General features: G+C 44.4%; 1 protein-coding gene and 1 long non-coding RNA gene across 5 annotated transcripts in view; both read left to right on the top strand.

The window, feature by feature from the left end:
• LOC311144555 (solute carrier family 23 member 2-like) overlaps positions 1-18,685 on the top strand; it is a 55,561-nt gene that overhangs the window by 19,346 nt on the left and 17,530 nt on the right. Inside the window, exons 2-6 of one of the 4 annotated variants that reach the window (XM_084180588.1) lie at positions 404-546; positions 3,952-4,175; positions 6,756-6,854; positions 11,042-11,158; positions 16,357-16,514. In XM_084180588.1, the coding sequence (XP_084036714.1) occupies positions 498-546; positions 3,952-4,175; positions 6,756-6,854; positions 11,042-11,158; positions 16,357-16,514 (647 nt within the window). In that variant the 5' untranslated portion in view covers positions 404-497. Of the gene's footprint in view, positions 1-403; positions 547-2,896; positions 3,587-3,951; positions 4,176-6,755; positions 6,855-11,041; positions 11,159-16,356; positions 16,515-18,685 lie in introns of those variants that run through there. The other 3 variants (XM_084180590.1, XM_084180589.1, XM_084180591.1) reach the window with 3 other exon arrangements.
• Positions 13,041-13,567, top strand: LOC311144556. Its single transcript, XR_014614507.1, has 2 exons — positions 13,041-13,231; positions 13,356-13,567. It is a non-coding gene; the product is annotated as an uncharacterized lncRNA (long non-coding RNA).

The following is an 18,685-nucleotide window of genomic DNA, read 5'->3' as shown; positions in this document are numbered from 1 at the left end:
GTTGGAGTTAGGGAGTGATGTGTTACCACACAGAGGAGCAGGCGGATGGAATGATGTCAACACTGGGGCTCTCCTCAAGCTCGCGCATGCACACACACACACGGGGGAACAGAGCTGTGTTAGCCTCTCACAAATACCACTGTGGCCTATGGGACATACTACACACACACCACTGTAGTTTACTATGGGACAGAGTGCCACTGTAGGACAGCCTGTTAGGGCATATTATTTCCATGTCACAAAAAGGTGTGCGTGTGTGTGATAGGTCTATAGCTGGAGAGGGAGAGACAGAGGATAGAAACCAATCGATTATCAATCTCATTAATTACCTGACTGATGAACGGTTAATGAATGTTGGCTGTCACATTAACCACTATCTCTCCCCCCCCTCCCCCCCCCTCAGCTCTCTCCTCTCTCTCTCCATCTCTTTCTCCCACTCTCTCTCGCTTCTCCCACCTACCCCCTCCTCCTCTCCCTCTTTCACCCCTCCCACACAGATGCACCCCGCTGCCCAGCTCGACAGGAGCGATGGGATGTGTCAACTAGGTACTTCACTTACCAACATTTAACACTGACTAAGGGGGGGAAGGTGTGAGACGGGGAGGGGGTTAGAAGAGGGTAGGGGGAGACGGGGGGATGGGGGAGGGGGTTAGAAAAGGGTAGAAAGGGAAAGGGGTGGGGTGGTTGGGGTTACGAGTGATGGGGGAGACCAGGATGGAGGGTGATGTCAACTAGGTACTTCACACATTGTCCAACACTCCACATGAAGATGGATGAGAAGGAGGGGAGGATGGGAGAAGGGAGTTGGGGCATGTGGGGTATAATAAGGGTGGGAGGTTGGGGCATGTGGGGTATAATAAGGGTGGGAGGTTGGGGCATGTGGGGTATAATAAGGGTGGGGGAGTTGGGGCATGTGGGGTATAATAAGGGTGGGAGGTTGGGGCATGTGGGGTATAATAAGGGTGGGGGAGTTGGGGCATGTGGGGTATAATAAGGGTTGGGGCATGTGGGGTATAATAAGGGTGGGAGGTTGGGGCATGTGGGGTATAATAAGGGTTGGGGCATGTGGGGTATAATAAGGGTGGGAGGTTGGGGCATGTGGGGTATAGTAAGGGTGGGAGGTTGGGGTATAGTAAGGGTGGGAGGTTGGTGCATGTGGGGTATAATAAGGGTGGGAGGTTGGGGCATGTGGGGTATAATAAGGGTTGGGGCATGTGGGGTATAATAAGGGTGGGAGGTTGGGGCATGTGGGGTATAGTAAGGGTGGGAGGTTGGGGTATAGTAAGGGTGGGAGGTTGGTGCATGTGGGGTATAATAAGGGTGGGAGGTTGGGGCATGTGGGGTATAGTAAGGGTGGGAGGTTGGTGCATGTGGGGTATAGTAAGGGTGGGAGATTGGGGCATGTGGGGTATAGTAAGGGTGGGAGGTTGGGGTATAGTAAGGGTGGGAGGTTGGTGCATGTGGGGTATAATAAGGGTGGGAGGTTGGGGCATGTGGGGTATAGTAAGGGTGGGAGGTTGGTGCATGTGGGGTATAGTAAGGGTGGGAGGTTGGGGCATGTGGGGTATAATAAGGGTGGGAGGTTGGGGCATGTGGGGTATAGTAAGGGTGGGAGGTTGGGGTATAGTAAGGGTGGGAGGTTGGTGCATGTGGGGTATAATAAGGGTGGGAGGTTGGGGCATGTGGGGTATAGTAAGGGTGGGAGGTTGGTGCATGTGGGGTATAATAAGGGTGGGGGAGTTGGGGCATGTGGGGTATAGTAAGGGTGGGAGGTTGGGGCATGTGGGGTATAATAAGGGTGGGAGGTTGGGGCATGTGGGGTATAATAAGGGTTGGGGCATGTGGGGTATAATAAGGGTGGGGAAGTTGGGGCATAATAAGGGTGGGAGGTTGGTGCATGTGGGGTATAATAAGGGTGGGAGGTTGGGGCATGTGGGGTATAATAAGGGTGGGGAAGTTGGGGCATAATAAGGGTGGGAGGTTGGTGCATGTGGGGTATAATAAGGGTGGGAGGTTGGGGCATGTGGGGTATAATAAGGGTTGGGGCATGTGGGGTATAATAAGGGTGGGAGGTTGGGGCATGTGGGGTATAATAAGGGTGGGGAAGGGGGGAGTTGGGGCATGTGGGGTATAATAAGGGTGGGAGGTTGGGGCATGTGGGGTATAATAAGGGTGGGAGGTTGGGGCATGTGTGGTATAGTAAGGGTGGGAGGTTGGGGCATGTGGGGTATAATAAGGGTGGGGAAGGGGGGAGTTGGGGCATGTGGGGTATATTAAGGTTGGGGAAAGGAGCAAGCGCAGCGCTGGTTTCTCAGAACTAGATTGAAGACTCACTCCAGCTATAAAAAAAAAAAGCTTTTCCTGTTGAAAAACAATATCCCCAGTATAAATACAGTAATGTACACACACTTAAGGGTAAAACATGTGTTTTGAGCAAAATAGTGTTTTTTTAGACATAAGTACAAACTTCATGGAGTAGGCCATTCAAAGAGTTGGTGTCTGATGGTGCCCTCTGATGTCATCGGCCTCCCGCCTTGGTTGAGGAACAATTGAGAACAAAAGAGGAAAGGCCCATCCCCCCTCCCTCCCCCCCATTTGTGCAATGTCAGAGGACACCTGGGCCACCTATTGAGATGTGCCTTTTGTTAAGTAATTCAAGTGATAAACTGAAAAGGAGACTGGATGGACTTTGCTCCTGGACTAAAATGTTCTCTGGAGAGTAGGCTTAAGCTGTCGTTTTTAAAGCAGGGGGGAGGGTGTTGAGAGGAAGGTTAAGTCTGACAGAAGGCCTTGTACGAGTTTAGAAAGATGACGGGGGTGAGACAGTGGAAGATAATCTACAGATAAACATGCAGGGATAGACACAGCCAAAGGTATTGTGTTAGAGTATAGAGTAGGGGGAGGGGAGGGGTGAGACCGGGACATGGATAGTCACAGGGCTAGACTGAGCCCAAGGACTTGTTTTACGTAAAATGGAGTTGACATGAAACCAGAAATAACACAACACCGCCTGAGACCAACAAACGTATTATTATTATTAACAAACTGACCTCCCTCTCACACCACCTCCTCCTTCCTCTCTCCGCTTTTATCCCTTTCTCGCCCTCTTACCCTCCTCCTCAGTCTATCCCTCACTCTCCTCCCCCTCTATCCTTGCCTCTGACTCTCTGCTCTCCTCTTGTACCTGTTCTCCTTTCCACCCTATCTGCCCCTCCCCAATACACTGTCTTTATCCCTCTCGCGCGCTCCTCCTTCATCCCCTACCCTGTTTCTAATCGATCCCTCACAGTATACTGAATGAGTGTATACATCTGGGTCTGCGTCCCAAATTGCACCCTATTCTCTTTATAGTGCGCTACTTTTGACCGGAGCCCATAGAGCTCTGGTCAAAAGTAGTGCAGTGTATATGGAATAGGATGCCATTTGGGACTCATTCTGGGTCTCCCAGGCCCATCCCAGTATCAGGTCTCTCCACAGTCCTGGATCACATCTGACCTCTGCTCATGATCCAGTCTGGGGTGAAGAGACGGTGACTGTGCAGATACTGATGCCTCAGGTCTGGGGCTCTGGAACCGGGACCAGACAGGTGTCTATCTGTAAACTCAGCTTTAAGCCCAACTCTGTACACTTAGGTTTAAGCCCAACTCTGTAAACTCAGGTTTAAGCCCAACTCTGTAAACTCAGGTTTAAGCCCAACTCTGTAAACTCAGGTTTAGGCCCAACCCTGTAAACGTAGCTTTCGGCCCAACCCTGTAAACTTAGGTTTAGGCCCAACCCTGATCCCCATCCACACACACCCGTGGAGCTTTTGGCCCAGTGGGCAAAAGGCCCAGTTTCTAGCATATTCTACCTAATACAGTACCTACTATAATACTCTAGTCTAGATGACCTCAAGGGCAGACTCAGGAAAGTTGTGTAGTAAATGATCCATCTTTTATCTCTCTCTCTCAGTAGATGACACAGTCCTGGACCATGTAAGGGAGTTGAAGGAGCAATCTGCAGTGTTTCTACCGGAGGGAGAGAGCGGAGAGACTGGGAGAGCGAGGGAAGAGGAAGAGGAGGAGGATACAGGAATGGGCGTGGGGAAGAATACCACCGCTAAGTCGATGGAGGGAGGAGAAGGGGGGAAGTATGAGGAGGAGAACAAACACAGCGCAGACTTCTACCCCATTCCGGTACGCTGTGTGTGTGTGTTCTGTCTGTATGCATGCATCTGTGTGTGTGTGTCTGCTTGCACTGGGGATTTAGTCAGTTAAAGTGTCAATCTGCTGTTACTACATCAATTTTTTGACTTATAAATGAATGATATATATACCCATTGATTCTTGAAGAATATAACTTATAAATACCTCATAAGCCTAGTTCAACTGTCATACCTCATCAGAACCCAAAAATATAAGCTTATTTTACTCCAATGTTTGTAGACATGGCCTTAAAACATGCTTAAAACTATCATTTTAATATCATGGATAGTCAGTCCTGGCATCCATAGCTCTGTCTATGAATTTGAGAGTGGTTACTTTTATCCAGGCCCATCCATCAGCTTTTTACCAAAACAGAGGTGGGGTGCCCACTATGTTATTGTTTCATCCACAGATTGGCCCTTTAAAGGTCATCAAGTTGACACACACTGACAGAGGAGTGATGGTATAGACGGGGTTAGGCCACCATACATAGAGACCTGTCATTAGGATCACTTAACACTCGTCAGGGTCACGCGCTGACGAACATCCACACATGCACTGCCAGTCTCCATGTCATGCCAGTTTTGTTCTGGCCATTTGCTCTTGGCTGGAACACAGTCCCCTCATGTAGGTCACACCACAAATCAACAAAATGGTTTCCCTACACACACAAACACACGCAGACATGATACTGTCCTGAGGAGCCCAAACACAAAGCCTGTCCAGGTTTTGAGTCCATCAGAGATTTACGACTATATATCCTGTTTATTATAAGTATCCCATTCACATCCTCCTGTCTGCTGTTACTGAATGGCTGAATAGGACAGAGGTGGATAAAGGGACACAATGGCTATCCTCAATGACCTGTACAGCCATAGTCTCCCTCCCTTCTGTCTTGTTCGTTCTTTCGTTCTTTCTTTCTTTCTTTCGTTCGTTCTGCATGACTACCCCAAGGGTGCTAATTTTGTCATGTCTAGTTCTGTGATTTCTGGGCAGCAGGTAGCCTAGCGGTTAGAGCGTTGGGCCAGTAACTGAAAGGTTGCTTGTTCGAATACCAGAGCCTACAAGGTGAAAAATCTGTAGATAGAACAACACATTTCACTGCACCTATCCGGTATATGTGACAATAAAACACATTTTATATTAGACAAAGAAAGACTGATCTTCAGTTCATTCTAAGGTCTCTCATCTGATGACTGCTCTGTCAGCAGTGATCTTTCCCAACTAGTGAAAGATGAGCAGTAGGATAGAATATGATGTGTCCCCAGGAACGGTTCTCTCTCTCTCTCTCTCTCTCTCTCTCGCGCTCTCTCTCTCTCTCTCTCTCTCACACACTCTCACAAACACACACACACACACTTGAATGACGATAACATTTGAGTCTGAACAAGAGTAAATTGTTGTTTTCCATGCCTGGCAGACGAGATGCAAAGATGGATGAAAGTATGCAAAGACGCATCCTCAAATCAAATTTAGACAAATGCCACTGTGTGTGTGTGTGTGTGAGACTGAACACTGTCCTTCTATACAGTGATCTTCATCTGTGATTTGCTAACCAAGCCACAGACGGAGAACACACATCCACAAACAGGACACAACACACACGCACAGTGATGTCATGACCTTGGATCCCTACAGTGTATGTGTGCATCAGTGTGATAATTAGACCAATATAAAAATAAATAAATAAAGTCACATACACAGGATAGGTGCAGTGAAATGTGTTTTTTACAGGGTCAGCCATAGTAGTATGGCAGCCCTGGAGGGTTAAGTACCCTGCGACAAACCTTTTTCTCCACCTCGTCGGCTCGGGTATTCAACTAATGAAGGAACTGATGTACTTATGGCCCAGTGTTCCCAGAGATCATTTTCCAGGCAAAGTGCAAAGCAACACCCAGGCTGTCCTTATTATGTCTGTTAGTTGTGTTAACCTTACCCAATCAGCATCAATGTCCTTGCTTTGCTGTGCTTTCCTTGAAATATACTCCCTGTTACAGATACACACTTGTCAGTGTATGTTAGTTGTGCTACTTTGTATAATGCAGTGTGTGAAATGTTTGTAAAATACTAGGGTGATGTTTTTGCGGTGCAAAAAAGTGTCACTGTTGTCAAAACACTCTATCACTGCAAAGGCACAGCGCATCAGCCTAACACTTTGGAAGTTTGGAATTTCTCTACCTCTACCCCTACATTGACTTTATAAAGTTACATTTCTGAAATAAATGCTGTTACAATAATACAGTGATAATGGCATATGGGTCCTTGGTACTCCAATTGTTTCATAGTTAGTTAACCCAGATCAAGGATTGACATGTGTCTGTCTATGTCTGTCTGTGTATGTACTGTAGAGGAGGTGGTTAAAGTATTTTACATTTACATTTTTTAGTCATTTAGCAGACATTCTTATCCAGAGCGACTTACAGTTAATGAGTGCATACATTTTTTATATATTTTTATATATTTAGTATTGACATGCATCTGTCTGTGTAGGTGGATGAAGTATTGACATGCATCTGTCTGTGTATCTAGGATAGGTGGATAAGGTATTGACATGCATGTACTGTACTGTAGGTGGTGGTGAACGGAGTGGAACAGGCCGCTGGAGAGCAGGACACTGAAAACACTGAGCTGATGGCCATCTACACTAAAGAGAACCAGGAAGGAGAGAAGGTACGAGACACACAGACACACACACACACACGCATAGTTTAAACTCCTAACTCTCCCTTCTCCTCTCACACCACCTCACTCCCCCTGTCCCTCCCACTGTCCCACCCCCTGTCTCTCCACCTATCCCACCCCCTGTCCCTCCCCCTATCCCTCCACTACATCCTTTGTTTATCTCTGCTCTTTTGATCGTCCCCTCTTCTCTCTGTCACTGTGACTCTGCACTTTTCCCGTTGTGTGAGAACGAGAGAAAGGGAGAGAAAGAGACAGTCACAGAGGCAAGAGGAATTTCTTGTCGGTGTCTGCTTGAATCTCTCCCTTTTTTCTCTCTCTCCCTTTCTGAATCTCTCCCTTTTTGTTTCTTTATGACTAAACTATTTTGCTGAATCATTCAGCCTTTCCCTCTTCAATTATGAATATTCTACTCTCATTTCCTCCCCCTCTGTCTTTGTCTGGTTATGCTGCTGTGACATCATCAGCCTGTGACTGTTCTCTCTAGTCTGTCTGTTGCACCCTATTTCCTATATCAGGGGTCTCCAACAGTTCGATCGTGAGCTACCAGTAGCTCGCATCCCACCTCTGAGTAGCTCGCCAAACAATTCTGAAAGTACATGCAGTTTACACGTGTTCCACCGCAAACAGTCATAAACAAATCTCACAAGTATCAGACACCAGGAAGCTCCTAGCTACTATCTATTCAACGCAACATTTTCATTATCCCACCCCTGGTTAGCCACTATTGGCTTAAAAAGCCAAACCTAACACAATATCTGCCAATTAACTTCCAGCAATATTGGCCCTGTCTGTCTTTGGGGCATGCGCTCATTTGTTTATCACTCCGTGTGTAGCCAGTTGATGTGATAACCATCTTGTGAGTTGACAGAAATATTTTCCCCAAAACCTTTTCAATTAAATGTTAACTGCAAAGTAGGCTTACCTGGCAGAAGTACACTACCAGTCAAAAGTTTGGACACACTTACTCATTCAAGGGTTTTTCTTTATTTTTACTATTTTTTACATGTAGAATAATAGTGAAGACATCAAAACTATGAAATAACACATATGGAATAATGTAGTAACCAAAAAAGTGTTAAACAAATCAAAATATATGTTATATTTGAGATTCTTCAAATAGCCACCCTTTGCCTTGATGACAGCATTGCACACTCTTGGGATTCTCTTAACCAGTTTCACCTGGAATGCCTTTCCAGCAGTCTTCCCACATATGCTGAGCACTTGTTGGCTTCTTTTCCTTCACTCTGCGGTCTGAATCATCCCAAACCATCTCAATTGTGTTGAGGCCAGGTCATCTGATGCAGCACTCCACTCTCCTTCTTGGTAAAATAGCCCTTATACAGCCTGGAGGTGTGTTGGGTCATTGTCCTGTTGAAAAACAAATGATAGTCCCACTAAGCCGAAACCAGATGGGATGGCGTATCGCTGCAGAATGCTGTGGTAGCCATGCTGGTTAAGTGTGCCTTGAATTCTAAATAAATCACTGACAGTGTCAGCAGCATAGCACCCCCACACCAGAACACCTCCTCCTTCATGCTTTACGGTGGGAACTACACATGCGGAGATCATCTGCTCACCCATACCGCGTCTCACAAAGATACGGCGGTTGGAACCAAAAATCTCAAATTTGGACTCCAGACCAAAGGACACATTTCCACTGGTCTAATGTCCATTGCTCGTGTTTCTTGGCCCAAGCAAGTCTCTTCTTCTTATTGGTGTCCTTTAGTAGTGGTTTCTTTGCAGCAATTCGACCATGGAGGCCTGATTCACACAGTCTCTTCTGAACAGTTGATGTTGAGATGTGTCTGTTACTTGAACTCTGTGAAGCATTTGTTTGGGCTGCAATTTCTGAGGCTGGTAACTCTAATGAACTTATCCTCTGCAGCAGAGGTAACTCTGGGTCTTCCATTCCTGTGGCGGTCCTCATGAGAGCCAGTTTCATCATAGCGCTTGATGGTTTTTGCGACTGCACTTGAAGAAACTTTCAAAGTTCTTGAAATGTGCCGTATTGACTGACCTTCATGTTTTAAAGTAATGATGGACTGTCGTTTCTCTTTGCTTATTTGAGCTGTTCTTACCATAATATGGACTTGGTCTTTTACCAAATAGGGCTATCTTCTGTATACCCCCTACCATGTCACAACACAACTGATTAGCTCAAACGCGTTAAGAAGGAAATACATTCCACAAAATAACTTTTAAGGAGGCACACCTGTTAATTTAAATGCATTCCAGGTAACTATCTCATGAAGCTGGTTGAGAGAATGCCAAGAGTGTGCAAAGCTGTCATCAAGGCAGAGGGTGGCTATTTGAAGAATCTCAAATATAAAATATATTTTGATTTGTTTAACACTTTTTGGGTTACTACATGATTCCATATGTGTTATTTGATAGTTTTGATGTCTTCACTATTATTCTACAATGTAGAAAATAGTTTTAAAAAATAAAGAAAAACCCTTGAATGAGTAGGTGTGTCCAAACTTTTGACTGGTACTGTATATCATTTGTATCTATTATTTGTTGTTTGCTAACTTTGCCATGAAGTGAGCAGCAGCAGTACAGAACCATCACTGGACCGGCACATTAGATGACACATTCCTCACTCGCTAGATGCTCAATTAAAGGGCCAGATGCGCAATTAAAGGGGAATTACATTCCCCAAAAAATATTTCTTCGTTTTCAACCAGACCAATAATGTTTTGTCTTCTGATGTGATTTAAGCATTAACATGGACTCAGAACATCCAATTTCGTTGTTTCTCTATTGATAATTGTAATTTTAAGAGTGAAAAATAAAACAGAATTTGGGGGGGGGGGGGATCACATATTTTATAGGGCCCCCCTTAGTTGTTTATTAACCATTATTTTACCAGGTATATTTACAGAACTTTATCATGTACACTAAGGACCCGGGTAAGAGTTGCAGGGGACAGGAGAAGAGAAGAATGTGCCTAATTTGAAAGCTATAAAAACCTGAAGCCAACCACACCCATAGGGCTCTGGTCAAAAGTAGTGCACTATATCCTCCCGACATGTTACATTTTTTAAAGGTAGCTCTCATGCTAGAAATGGTTGGAGACCCCTGCCGTATATAGTGCACTACTTTTGACCAGAGCCCTATGGGTGTGGTTGGCTTCAGGTTTTGACCTCTCTAAGGCACACACACACTCACATAGATTACTACCTGTAGGCTTAAATACACTTAAGCTGTGTTCGAATACCCATACTAACATACTGTATACTACATACTTAATGAGTATATACTATTAGTTCATTTTAGTATACTGTAAACGAACGGTGTCCTTTCAGTTGAGTGTACTAGCGCTTCGCCTGTCTACCGGAAGTTGATGCTGTTGCTATGCAACTTCTTGTTAGTATAACAAATTACTAGTTAAACATCTTACGACTTCATTAACAATGTCCATTAAGAACGCACAACGACTATACCACTTAGCTAAGCTAAGAATGACATGAATAATCAAGTCAATAGGTTGCATTCGTAAATTCATTCTGGCGATCTACTCTGATTTCAGAGCACTCTCTACTGTGTGCCAGAGCGCAGAATAACTGACAAATTTATGAACGCTCAACACCCGTTGAATATGGCCGGTGTCAGTAAACATCGGCAAAAAAAAGTTATTAAATTGTTGCCAGCAGCACAGTTGCAGTCACCAATGCTCTAGATAACATGAAAACAGCCTAACCAGCTCTGCTAGGGCGAGTAAAATGGTCAGTGAGGTGTTCTCTCATTTGTGTCTGGAAGTAGATAGCCAACGTTAACCAGTTAGCTTGGGTGCTTGACTGCCGTTGTGAGGTCAGAACGCTCAACCCTACTCCTTGGCCAGAGCGTCCAGTCTGCGCTCTGAACGCTACAAGAGTGAAATGCAATTTACGAACACACAGTTGGGTAGTTAGCATATAGTTAATATACTGACCAGTTCAATGTACTAGTAGCCAACTAACAGTAGGTAGCTAGCTAACATACCGGTACATAGTGATGTAATTTACTTCAATTTACTTCACAAATAGTATGGTTAGTGCGGTTAGTATGAGTATTCGAACACAGCTAATGTCTAATACTTAGACTTAGGTCTTAAAACCCTTTGGTCCAGAGATTGTATACCCTGTGGTGTGCGGGTGTACAGTAGGCTTACATCTATAGAACTCTGTGTGTAGAGTTCCATGTCGGAGACGTTGGACAGTGCAGACAGTATGGACGCCAGGAGAATGGACATGATCTACACCATCGAAGACACACCTCCCTGGTACCTGTGTATATTCCTGGGCTTACAGGTGAGACACACACACACACACACACACACACACACACACAGCTCTGGTACCTCTGTTGTTTTGCAAGTACCAGATAAGCATGTGTTATGTGTTTGACTGACTGAAATATGTATAAATGTTATCTGAATAATGTGGCTTCCTCCTTGTCTCCTCTCCTTCATCTGCACTGATATGAAATAATTTATCAGTGCTGATGAACAAGAAGAGATAAGGAGAGGAAGCCACTTACAGTGGCTTGTGAAAGTATTCACCCCCTTGGCATTTTTCCTATTTTGTTGCCTTACAACCTGGAATTAAAATGGATTTTTGGGGGGGTTTGTATAATTTGATTTACACAATATGCCTACCACTTTGAAGATGCAAAATATGTTTTATTGTGAAACAAACAAGAAATAAGACAAAAAAAACAGAACTTGAGCGTGCATAACTATTCACCCCCCCCAAAGTCAGTACTTTGTAGAGCCACCTTTTGCAGCTGCAAATCTCTTGGGGTATGTCTCTATAAGCTTGGCACATCTAGCCACTGGGATTTTTGCTCATTCTTCAAGGCAAAACTGCTCCAGCTCCTTCAAGTTGGATGGCTTCCGCTGGTGTACAGCAATCTTTAAGTCATACCACAGATTCTCAATTGGATTGAGGTCTGGGCTTTGACTAGGCCATTCCAAGACATTTAAATGTTTCCCCTTAAACCACTCAAGTGTTGCTTTAGCAGTATGCTTAGGGTCATTGGGCCTCATTCACCAACCGTTCTTACAAGGTAATGTGTTCTTAAACCCCACTTACGCACTTTTTACGAAGATTCTGACATTCACTAATGTTTTCTCATTTTGGATTTGTTCTTAGCTAAGAACAAAATCCACGCACACTCAAGAGCATTCTTACGCACATTTGAGTGATGACAGTTTGCTCCAAATAATTGGTTACTGCATTTCATTTAATTCTACAGTCATTTACAATGATAGTATTTTACTGTAATGTATTTCTGATCATCTGTCGAAAAAAAAATCATAGTATGTAAAGAAACACTAACACTGCAATTTACATCAGCAATTAAGCTGATTAAATCCTGCATTATGTGGTGATTGATCACGCTATTTATAGGACCAAACTGGGCCTGTTTCTGCACATCAGGCATGCTATCAAAATGGCACATCTATTGCTGCTTGACGACATTGCCGAGCGTGCTCTGAGAAGGGAACGCATCTTTGAGGATCACGTTGATTTATTTGCAGAGACTGACGAGTACTTGATAGGACAGTTTAGGCTTCCAAGACACGTTTTAATGGAGCTGTGTGATACTTTGGAGCAAGCGCTGCGAAGCCATACCCAACGGTCCAATCCCGTACCACCTCATGTGCAGGTACTCTCCACCTTGGGATTTTTAGCCACTGGGACATTTCAGCGGGAGTTAGCAGACCGGGTGGCATCCATCAGCCACGCTCTCCCACGAGTTGTGGATGGAATAAATCAACTGGCCACACAATATATTTTCTTCCCCTACACAGCCCAACAACAGCTGCCGGTCAAGAGAGGGTTCTACTCTATTGCGGGTCTGCACAACGTAATCGGGGCAATAGACTGCACTCACGTGCGCATTAAGGCATCCTCACCAGACCCATTCCCATACCTCAACCGCAAGTAATATCACTCAATCAATGTACAAGTCATCTGCGACTCCGACAACCATCTCTTGAACATGGTCTCCCGCTTCCCAGGAGGTGCACATGACGCTTATATTTTGCAGAACAGTTCTGTGGGAATGCGCCTGGAGCAAGGAGCTGCTGGAGACGCATGGCTCATTGGCAAGCATTGTTCAGTCATTTCAAATTCCAATTGTTGGTTTCAAAAAGTGGGTTTCTTCATTAATGACTTGTTTCATTAGGAGATCGGGGGTATGCCCTTGCGCCCTGGCTAATGACGCCACTAACAAACCCTCAGACGCACCAAGAGGCCTCTTATAACCAGAGGCAGGCACACACCCGCTCCACCATTGAGCGAACCACTGGTATTCTGAAGGGACGCTGGATGTGTTTGGACACAGCAGGTGGTAAGCTGCTTTACAAGCCAGAGAAGGTGAGTAGGACTACTTGTTTTATTCAGGTTTGAAAAATGGAGAACATGTTGTAGAATAATCTAATTCCAACAATTCATTTTATTTAGTTTTTCTAGCTTTTGATCATCTTTACACCGTTTTTAGGTTTGCAGAATAATCATGGCCTGTTGTGTTACACAACATCGCTATGAAGCGTGGTGTTCCACTTCCACTTCAGCCACCACACCAGGATGTGCGTCCTGACCCATTGCTGGGACCAGACAACCGACTTGGCGTGGAAGTCAGACAACAAATCATTTCTCGATTTTGATTTGTTTTGTCCTTTAAATACCACAAATTAAACACATGAAATGACACAGGTTTCAGTGCGCGTTCTTTATATTTTTTAATGTGTGTTTATGTCTTTGAGTGTTTCTGATATTGTGGCCAGAGTAGTAGCGATTTCACAGAAACTTTGCGCAATCCGCTCCTGGTTATCCAAGACCGCATCGGAGATGACACGTGCAGTTGGACGGGACCTGGGGGCACGTACAGAGGCAGGCCTACTGCAGGAAGGCCGAATGGTGTCAGGTTCCTCTTCACAGAGGGGTTGCCTGGATTGGAGATCTGTAAATAACAAAAGCGATACTGAAAGTAAAACAGTCACAGCGCACTGATTTTTTTATTTTTTATTTTTATGTTTCAGTTTGTTCAATATAGGCCTACTGCAAAAGCAATAGGATTTCAAACTGAATAAACTAGGAATTCAGGTGAGGACTCATTCACAGTCACATAGGCCCACATTTGGTTTGACAAACTGGTGTAAAATTCCTTTCCAATGGTTTCACTGTTGCTTTCAGTTAAATGATGGCATGAAATTGTATAAATTCAGAAAGACTTGCTTACCGTCTGATTCACTGGTGGGAGATGGCCTTGGAGGATATGAAGCTGTTGATATAGGGCCCTGGTCAGTGTCCAGTTGCTCCGCTGATGGCACACCTGAGAGTGCCGTCTCACCAATAATGGCCCTGATGCGCTGGTCAATCTCAGATAACTCAGGGCCTGCATGCCCCCCTCCAGTGGTCAGCATATGTTTGGCAATGGATTTTTTAGTCTCTGATTTTAAGTCAAACCATTTCTTTTTTACATCTTCAATTGAGCGACATTGTCCAGAAACAGAGTTCACGGAATCCGTGATCTCCTTCCATTCCTCAGTTTTGTTGGTGGCTTTAAAACCACTGGAAACACTACTAAATATTATGCCTCGTTTGGCATTTACCTGTTGCAGTAGAATTTCTATTTCAGAATTACTGAAGTTCCTTTTTCGTTTGGTGATCGGTGGACCACCACCGTTAGTGCGTTTTTTGGACATTCTCCAACTTTTCTTGCACACGGCCCTGAAGTGTCATGTCCTTATATGGGAATTTGCAGGGCGTTTTCTTATGCTAATTAGGAACAACTGGCACACACTTTCAATTACGAATACGTGGGATTCATCAAACCTAAGAACACAGGTGCGAACAATTCTGTTGTTTAAGAACATGTCATGAATCCGACGTAAACTTTTCTTAGGGAGTTTATTAAGAACAAAGTTTAGAAAATTATTAGGTAGATATTGGTGAATGAGGCCCATTGTCCTACTGGAAGCTGAACCTCCATCCCAGTCTCTAATCTCTGGAAGACTGAAACAGGTTTCCCTCAAGAATTTCCCTGTATTTAACGCCATCCATCATTCCTTCAATTCTGACCAGTTTCCCAGTCCCTGCCTATGAAAAACATCCCCACAGCATGATACTGTGCTGCCACCACCATGCTTTACTGTGGGGATGGTGTTCTCGGGGTGATGAGAGGTGTTGGGTTTGCGCCAGACATGGCGTTTTCCTTGATGGCCAAAAAGCTAAATTTTTGTCTCATCTGACCAGAGTACCTTGTTCCATATGTTTGGGGAGTCTCCCACATGGCTTTTGGCGAACACCAAACGTGTTTGCTTATTTTTTTCTTTAAGCAATGGCTTTTTTCTGGCCACTCTTCCATAAAGCCCAGCTCTGTGGAGTGTACGGCTTAAAGTGGTCCTATGGACACATACTCCAATCTCCGCTGTGGAGCTTTGCAGCTCCTTCAGGGTTATCTTTGGTCTCTTTGTTGCCTCTGATTAATGCCCTCCTTGCCTGGTCCGTGAGTTTTGGTGGGCGGCTCTCTCTTGGCAGGTTTGTTGTGGTGCCATATTCTAATAATAGATTTAATGGTGCTCTGTGGGATGTTCAAAGTTTCTGAATTTTTTATAACCCAACCCTGATCTGTACTTCTCCACAACTTTGTCCCTGACCTGTTTGGAGAGCTCCTTGGTCTTCATGGTGCTGCTTGCTTGGTGGTGCCCCTTGCTTAGTGGTGTTGCAGACTCTGGGACCTTTCAGAACAGGTGTATATATACTGAGATCATGTGACAGATCATGTGACACTTAGATTGCACACAGGTGGACTTTATTTAACTAATTATGTGACTTCTGAAGGTAATTGGTTGCACCATATCTTATTTAGGGGCTTCATAGCAAAGGGGGTGAATACATATATGCACGCACCACTTTTCCGTTATTTATTTTTTAAGAGTTTTTTTAAACAAGTTATTTTTTATTTTTTTTCACCAATTTGGACTATTTTGTGTATGTCCATTACATGAAATCCAAATAAAAATTAATTTAAATTACAGGTTGTAATGCAACAAAATAGGAAAAACGCCAAGGGGGATGAATACTTTTGCAAGGCACTGTAAGTTCAGACTGTAAAAATGTAGCAAAGCCCAGGCCAAAAAAATGCCATCTCACCGCTTATTTTTGTCTCTTCCTGTTCTATAACCCGTATGATGTAACATAGTCTACCCACTCCTGATGTAACTAAGCCCCTCCCCTTTATACTCATGCTTATGAAACATACTGTTATGGAAGTTGATGCTCTGCTTCACTGTCGCATGCAAACACACACGCACACAGACACACATGGACACAATTACCTCAATCAATATTTATAACCTCAATAAATATTTACACAATAGTCCTGTCTATTTACATTAACACATGCACACTGTAAAAGGCCATCACACACATAGTGACACACACACACACACACTTTCTCATTCTAACCCTCTCTCTTCTCTCACCTCTCTCTCCAGCACTATCTGACGTGTTTCAGTGGTACCATCGCAGTGCCGTTCCTGCTAGCTGAAGCCATGTGTGTAGGATTTGACCAGTGGGCCACCAGTCAGCTCATAGGAACGATCTTCTTCTGTGTGGGAATTACCACCCTGCTACAGACTACACTGGGCTGCAGGTACACACACACACACACACACACACACACACACACACACACACGCGCATGCATGCATGCATGCATGCATACATACATACACACATACACATGCATACATACATATACACACATGCATACACATACATACATACATAGATACACATACAGACAGTGGGGGAAAAAAGTATTTAGTCAGCCACCAATTGTGCAAGTTCTCCCACTTAAAAATATAAGAGAGGCCTGTAATTTTCATCATAGGTACATGTCAACTATGACAGACAAAATTAGATTTCTTTTCTCCAGAAAATCACATAGTAGGATTTTTTATGAATTTATTTGCAAATTATGGTGGAAAATAAGTATTTGGTCAATAACAAAAGTTTCTCAATACTTTGTTATATACACTTTGTTGGCAATGACACAGGTCAAACGTTTTCTGTAAGTCTTCACAAGGTTTTCACACACTGTTGCTGGTATTTTGGCCCATTCCTCCATGCAGATCTCCTCTAGAGCAGTGATGTTTTGGGGCTGTCGCTGGGCAACACGGACTTTCAACTCCCTCCAAAGATTTTCTATGGGGTTGAGATCTGGAGACTGGCTAGGCCACTCCAGGACCTTGAAATGCTTCTTACGAAGCCACTCCTTCGTTGCCCAGGCGGTGTGTTTGGGATCATTGTCATGCTGAAAGACTCAGCCACGTTTCATCTTCAATGCCCTTGCTGATGGAAGGAGGTTTTCACTCAAAATCTCACGATACATGGCCCCATTCATTCTTTCCTTTACACGGATCAGTCGTCCTGGTCCCTTTGCAGAAAAACAGCCCCAAAGCATGATGTTTCCACCCCCATGCTTCACGGTAGGTATGGTGTTATGATGAAAATTACAGGCCTCTCTCATCTTTTTAAGTGGGAGAACTTGCACAACTGGTGGCTGACTAAATACTTTTTTTCCCCACTGTACATACATGCATACATACATACACTCATACATACATACACACACACACAGGCACCTGGGGAAACTGAAGGCAAGTGTTTTGGCTATTTTTTCCCCTTGTTTGGTTTCAACAGTAAACCAGACTGTGGGAGAAGACATCCATTGCGTCACATTCTACACAGTGTGGTTAGGGTTAAGGAGAGTGTTATGGAATACATTTACGTCATTTAGCAGACGCTCTTATCCAGAGCGACTTAGAGTTAGTGCATACATTATTCTTTTTTATTTTCATACTGGCCCCCCGTGGGAATCGAACCCACAACCCTGGCGTTGCAAACGCCATGCTCTACCAACTGAGCTACCTCCCTATATAGGGTAGGTATGTTGGTGTTAGGAGCATAATTATACACTATGCTACACTCCTACACTCCATCCCCCGGGTGGCAGGCAGAAGCAACCAGGTCTAGGCGCTGAACCAAGCCTTGATAAAGCCATCAGCAAACAAGCACTCAGTTTTATTTTCCTCTTCTCTCTAATTTTTCTCTCTCTCCTCTACCTCTCACTCTACAGGAAACTCTTTCCCTCTCCTTTTCTCTAATTTTTTTACTTTATTAATAATTTTTTTCTTTATTAATGTATTTCTCTCTCTCATTGTGGTTAGAGGTTAACATTTTACTCAGTGAGTTAGTGTGACCTGAGGTGCCCTTCTGTTCTCTCTCTCTCTCTCTCTCTCTCTCTCTCTCTCTCTCTCTCTCTCTCTCTCTCTCTCTCTCTCTCTCTCTCTCTCTCTCTCTCTCTCTCTCTCTCTCTCTCTCTCTCTCTCTCTCTCTCTCTCTCTAGAAATATGATATCCTTTAGAAATGCCACAGCCAGGTTTCATATTTGTTGCCATGGTTATCGCTACCACATGTGAATGTGTTGCTAGATGCCATGCCACGTCATGGTAGTCTGTTTGTAATTGTGTTTGTGCAGTCTGCCTGTCTCAGTCTCATGGCCCAGATAAAGCAGCATTGACGGGAAATCACTGCACACACACACTGGACACACACACACATGCAGAAAGTACTCTACTAGTCTCATGGCCTTGAATGATTCCTGTCTGAAAGGAGAGAACGAAGCGGTATTTTACATTTTTAGCCGTTAGTGTTTTGTCTAACAGTCAGGTACAGCCTTGAGAAGAACTGCACACACACTCACATTCGCCCACTCGCACTCACCCACACACGCACACGCACATACCAGCGGTATGGCAG

The sequence above is a fragment of the Coregonus lavaretus genome (assembly GCF_964263955.1).
Source record: "Coregonus lavaretus genome assembly, chromosome: 17".
NCBI lineage: Eukaryota > Metazoa > Chordata > Actinopteri > Salmoniformes > Salmonidae > Coregonus > Coregonus lavaretus.
Note: the sequence above shows the minus strand (reverse complement) of the source record. Positions and strands in the feature narration are given on the sequence as shown.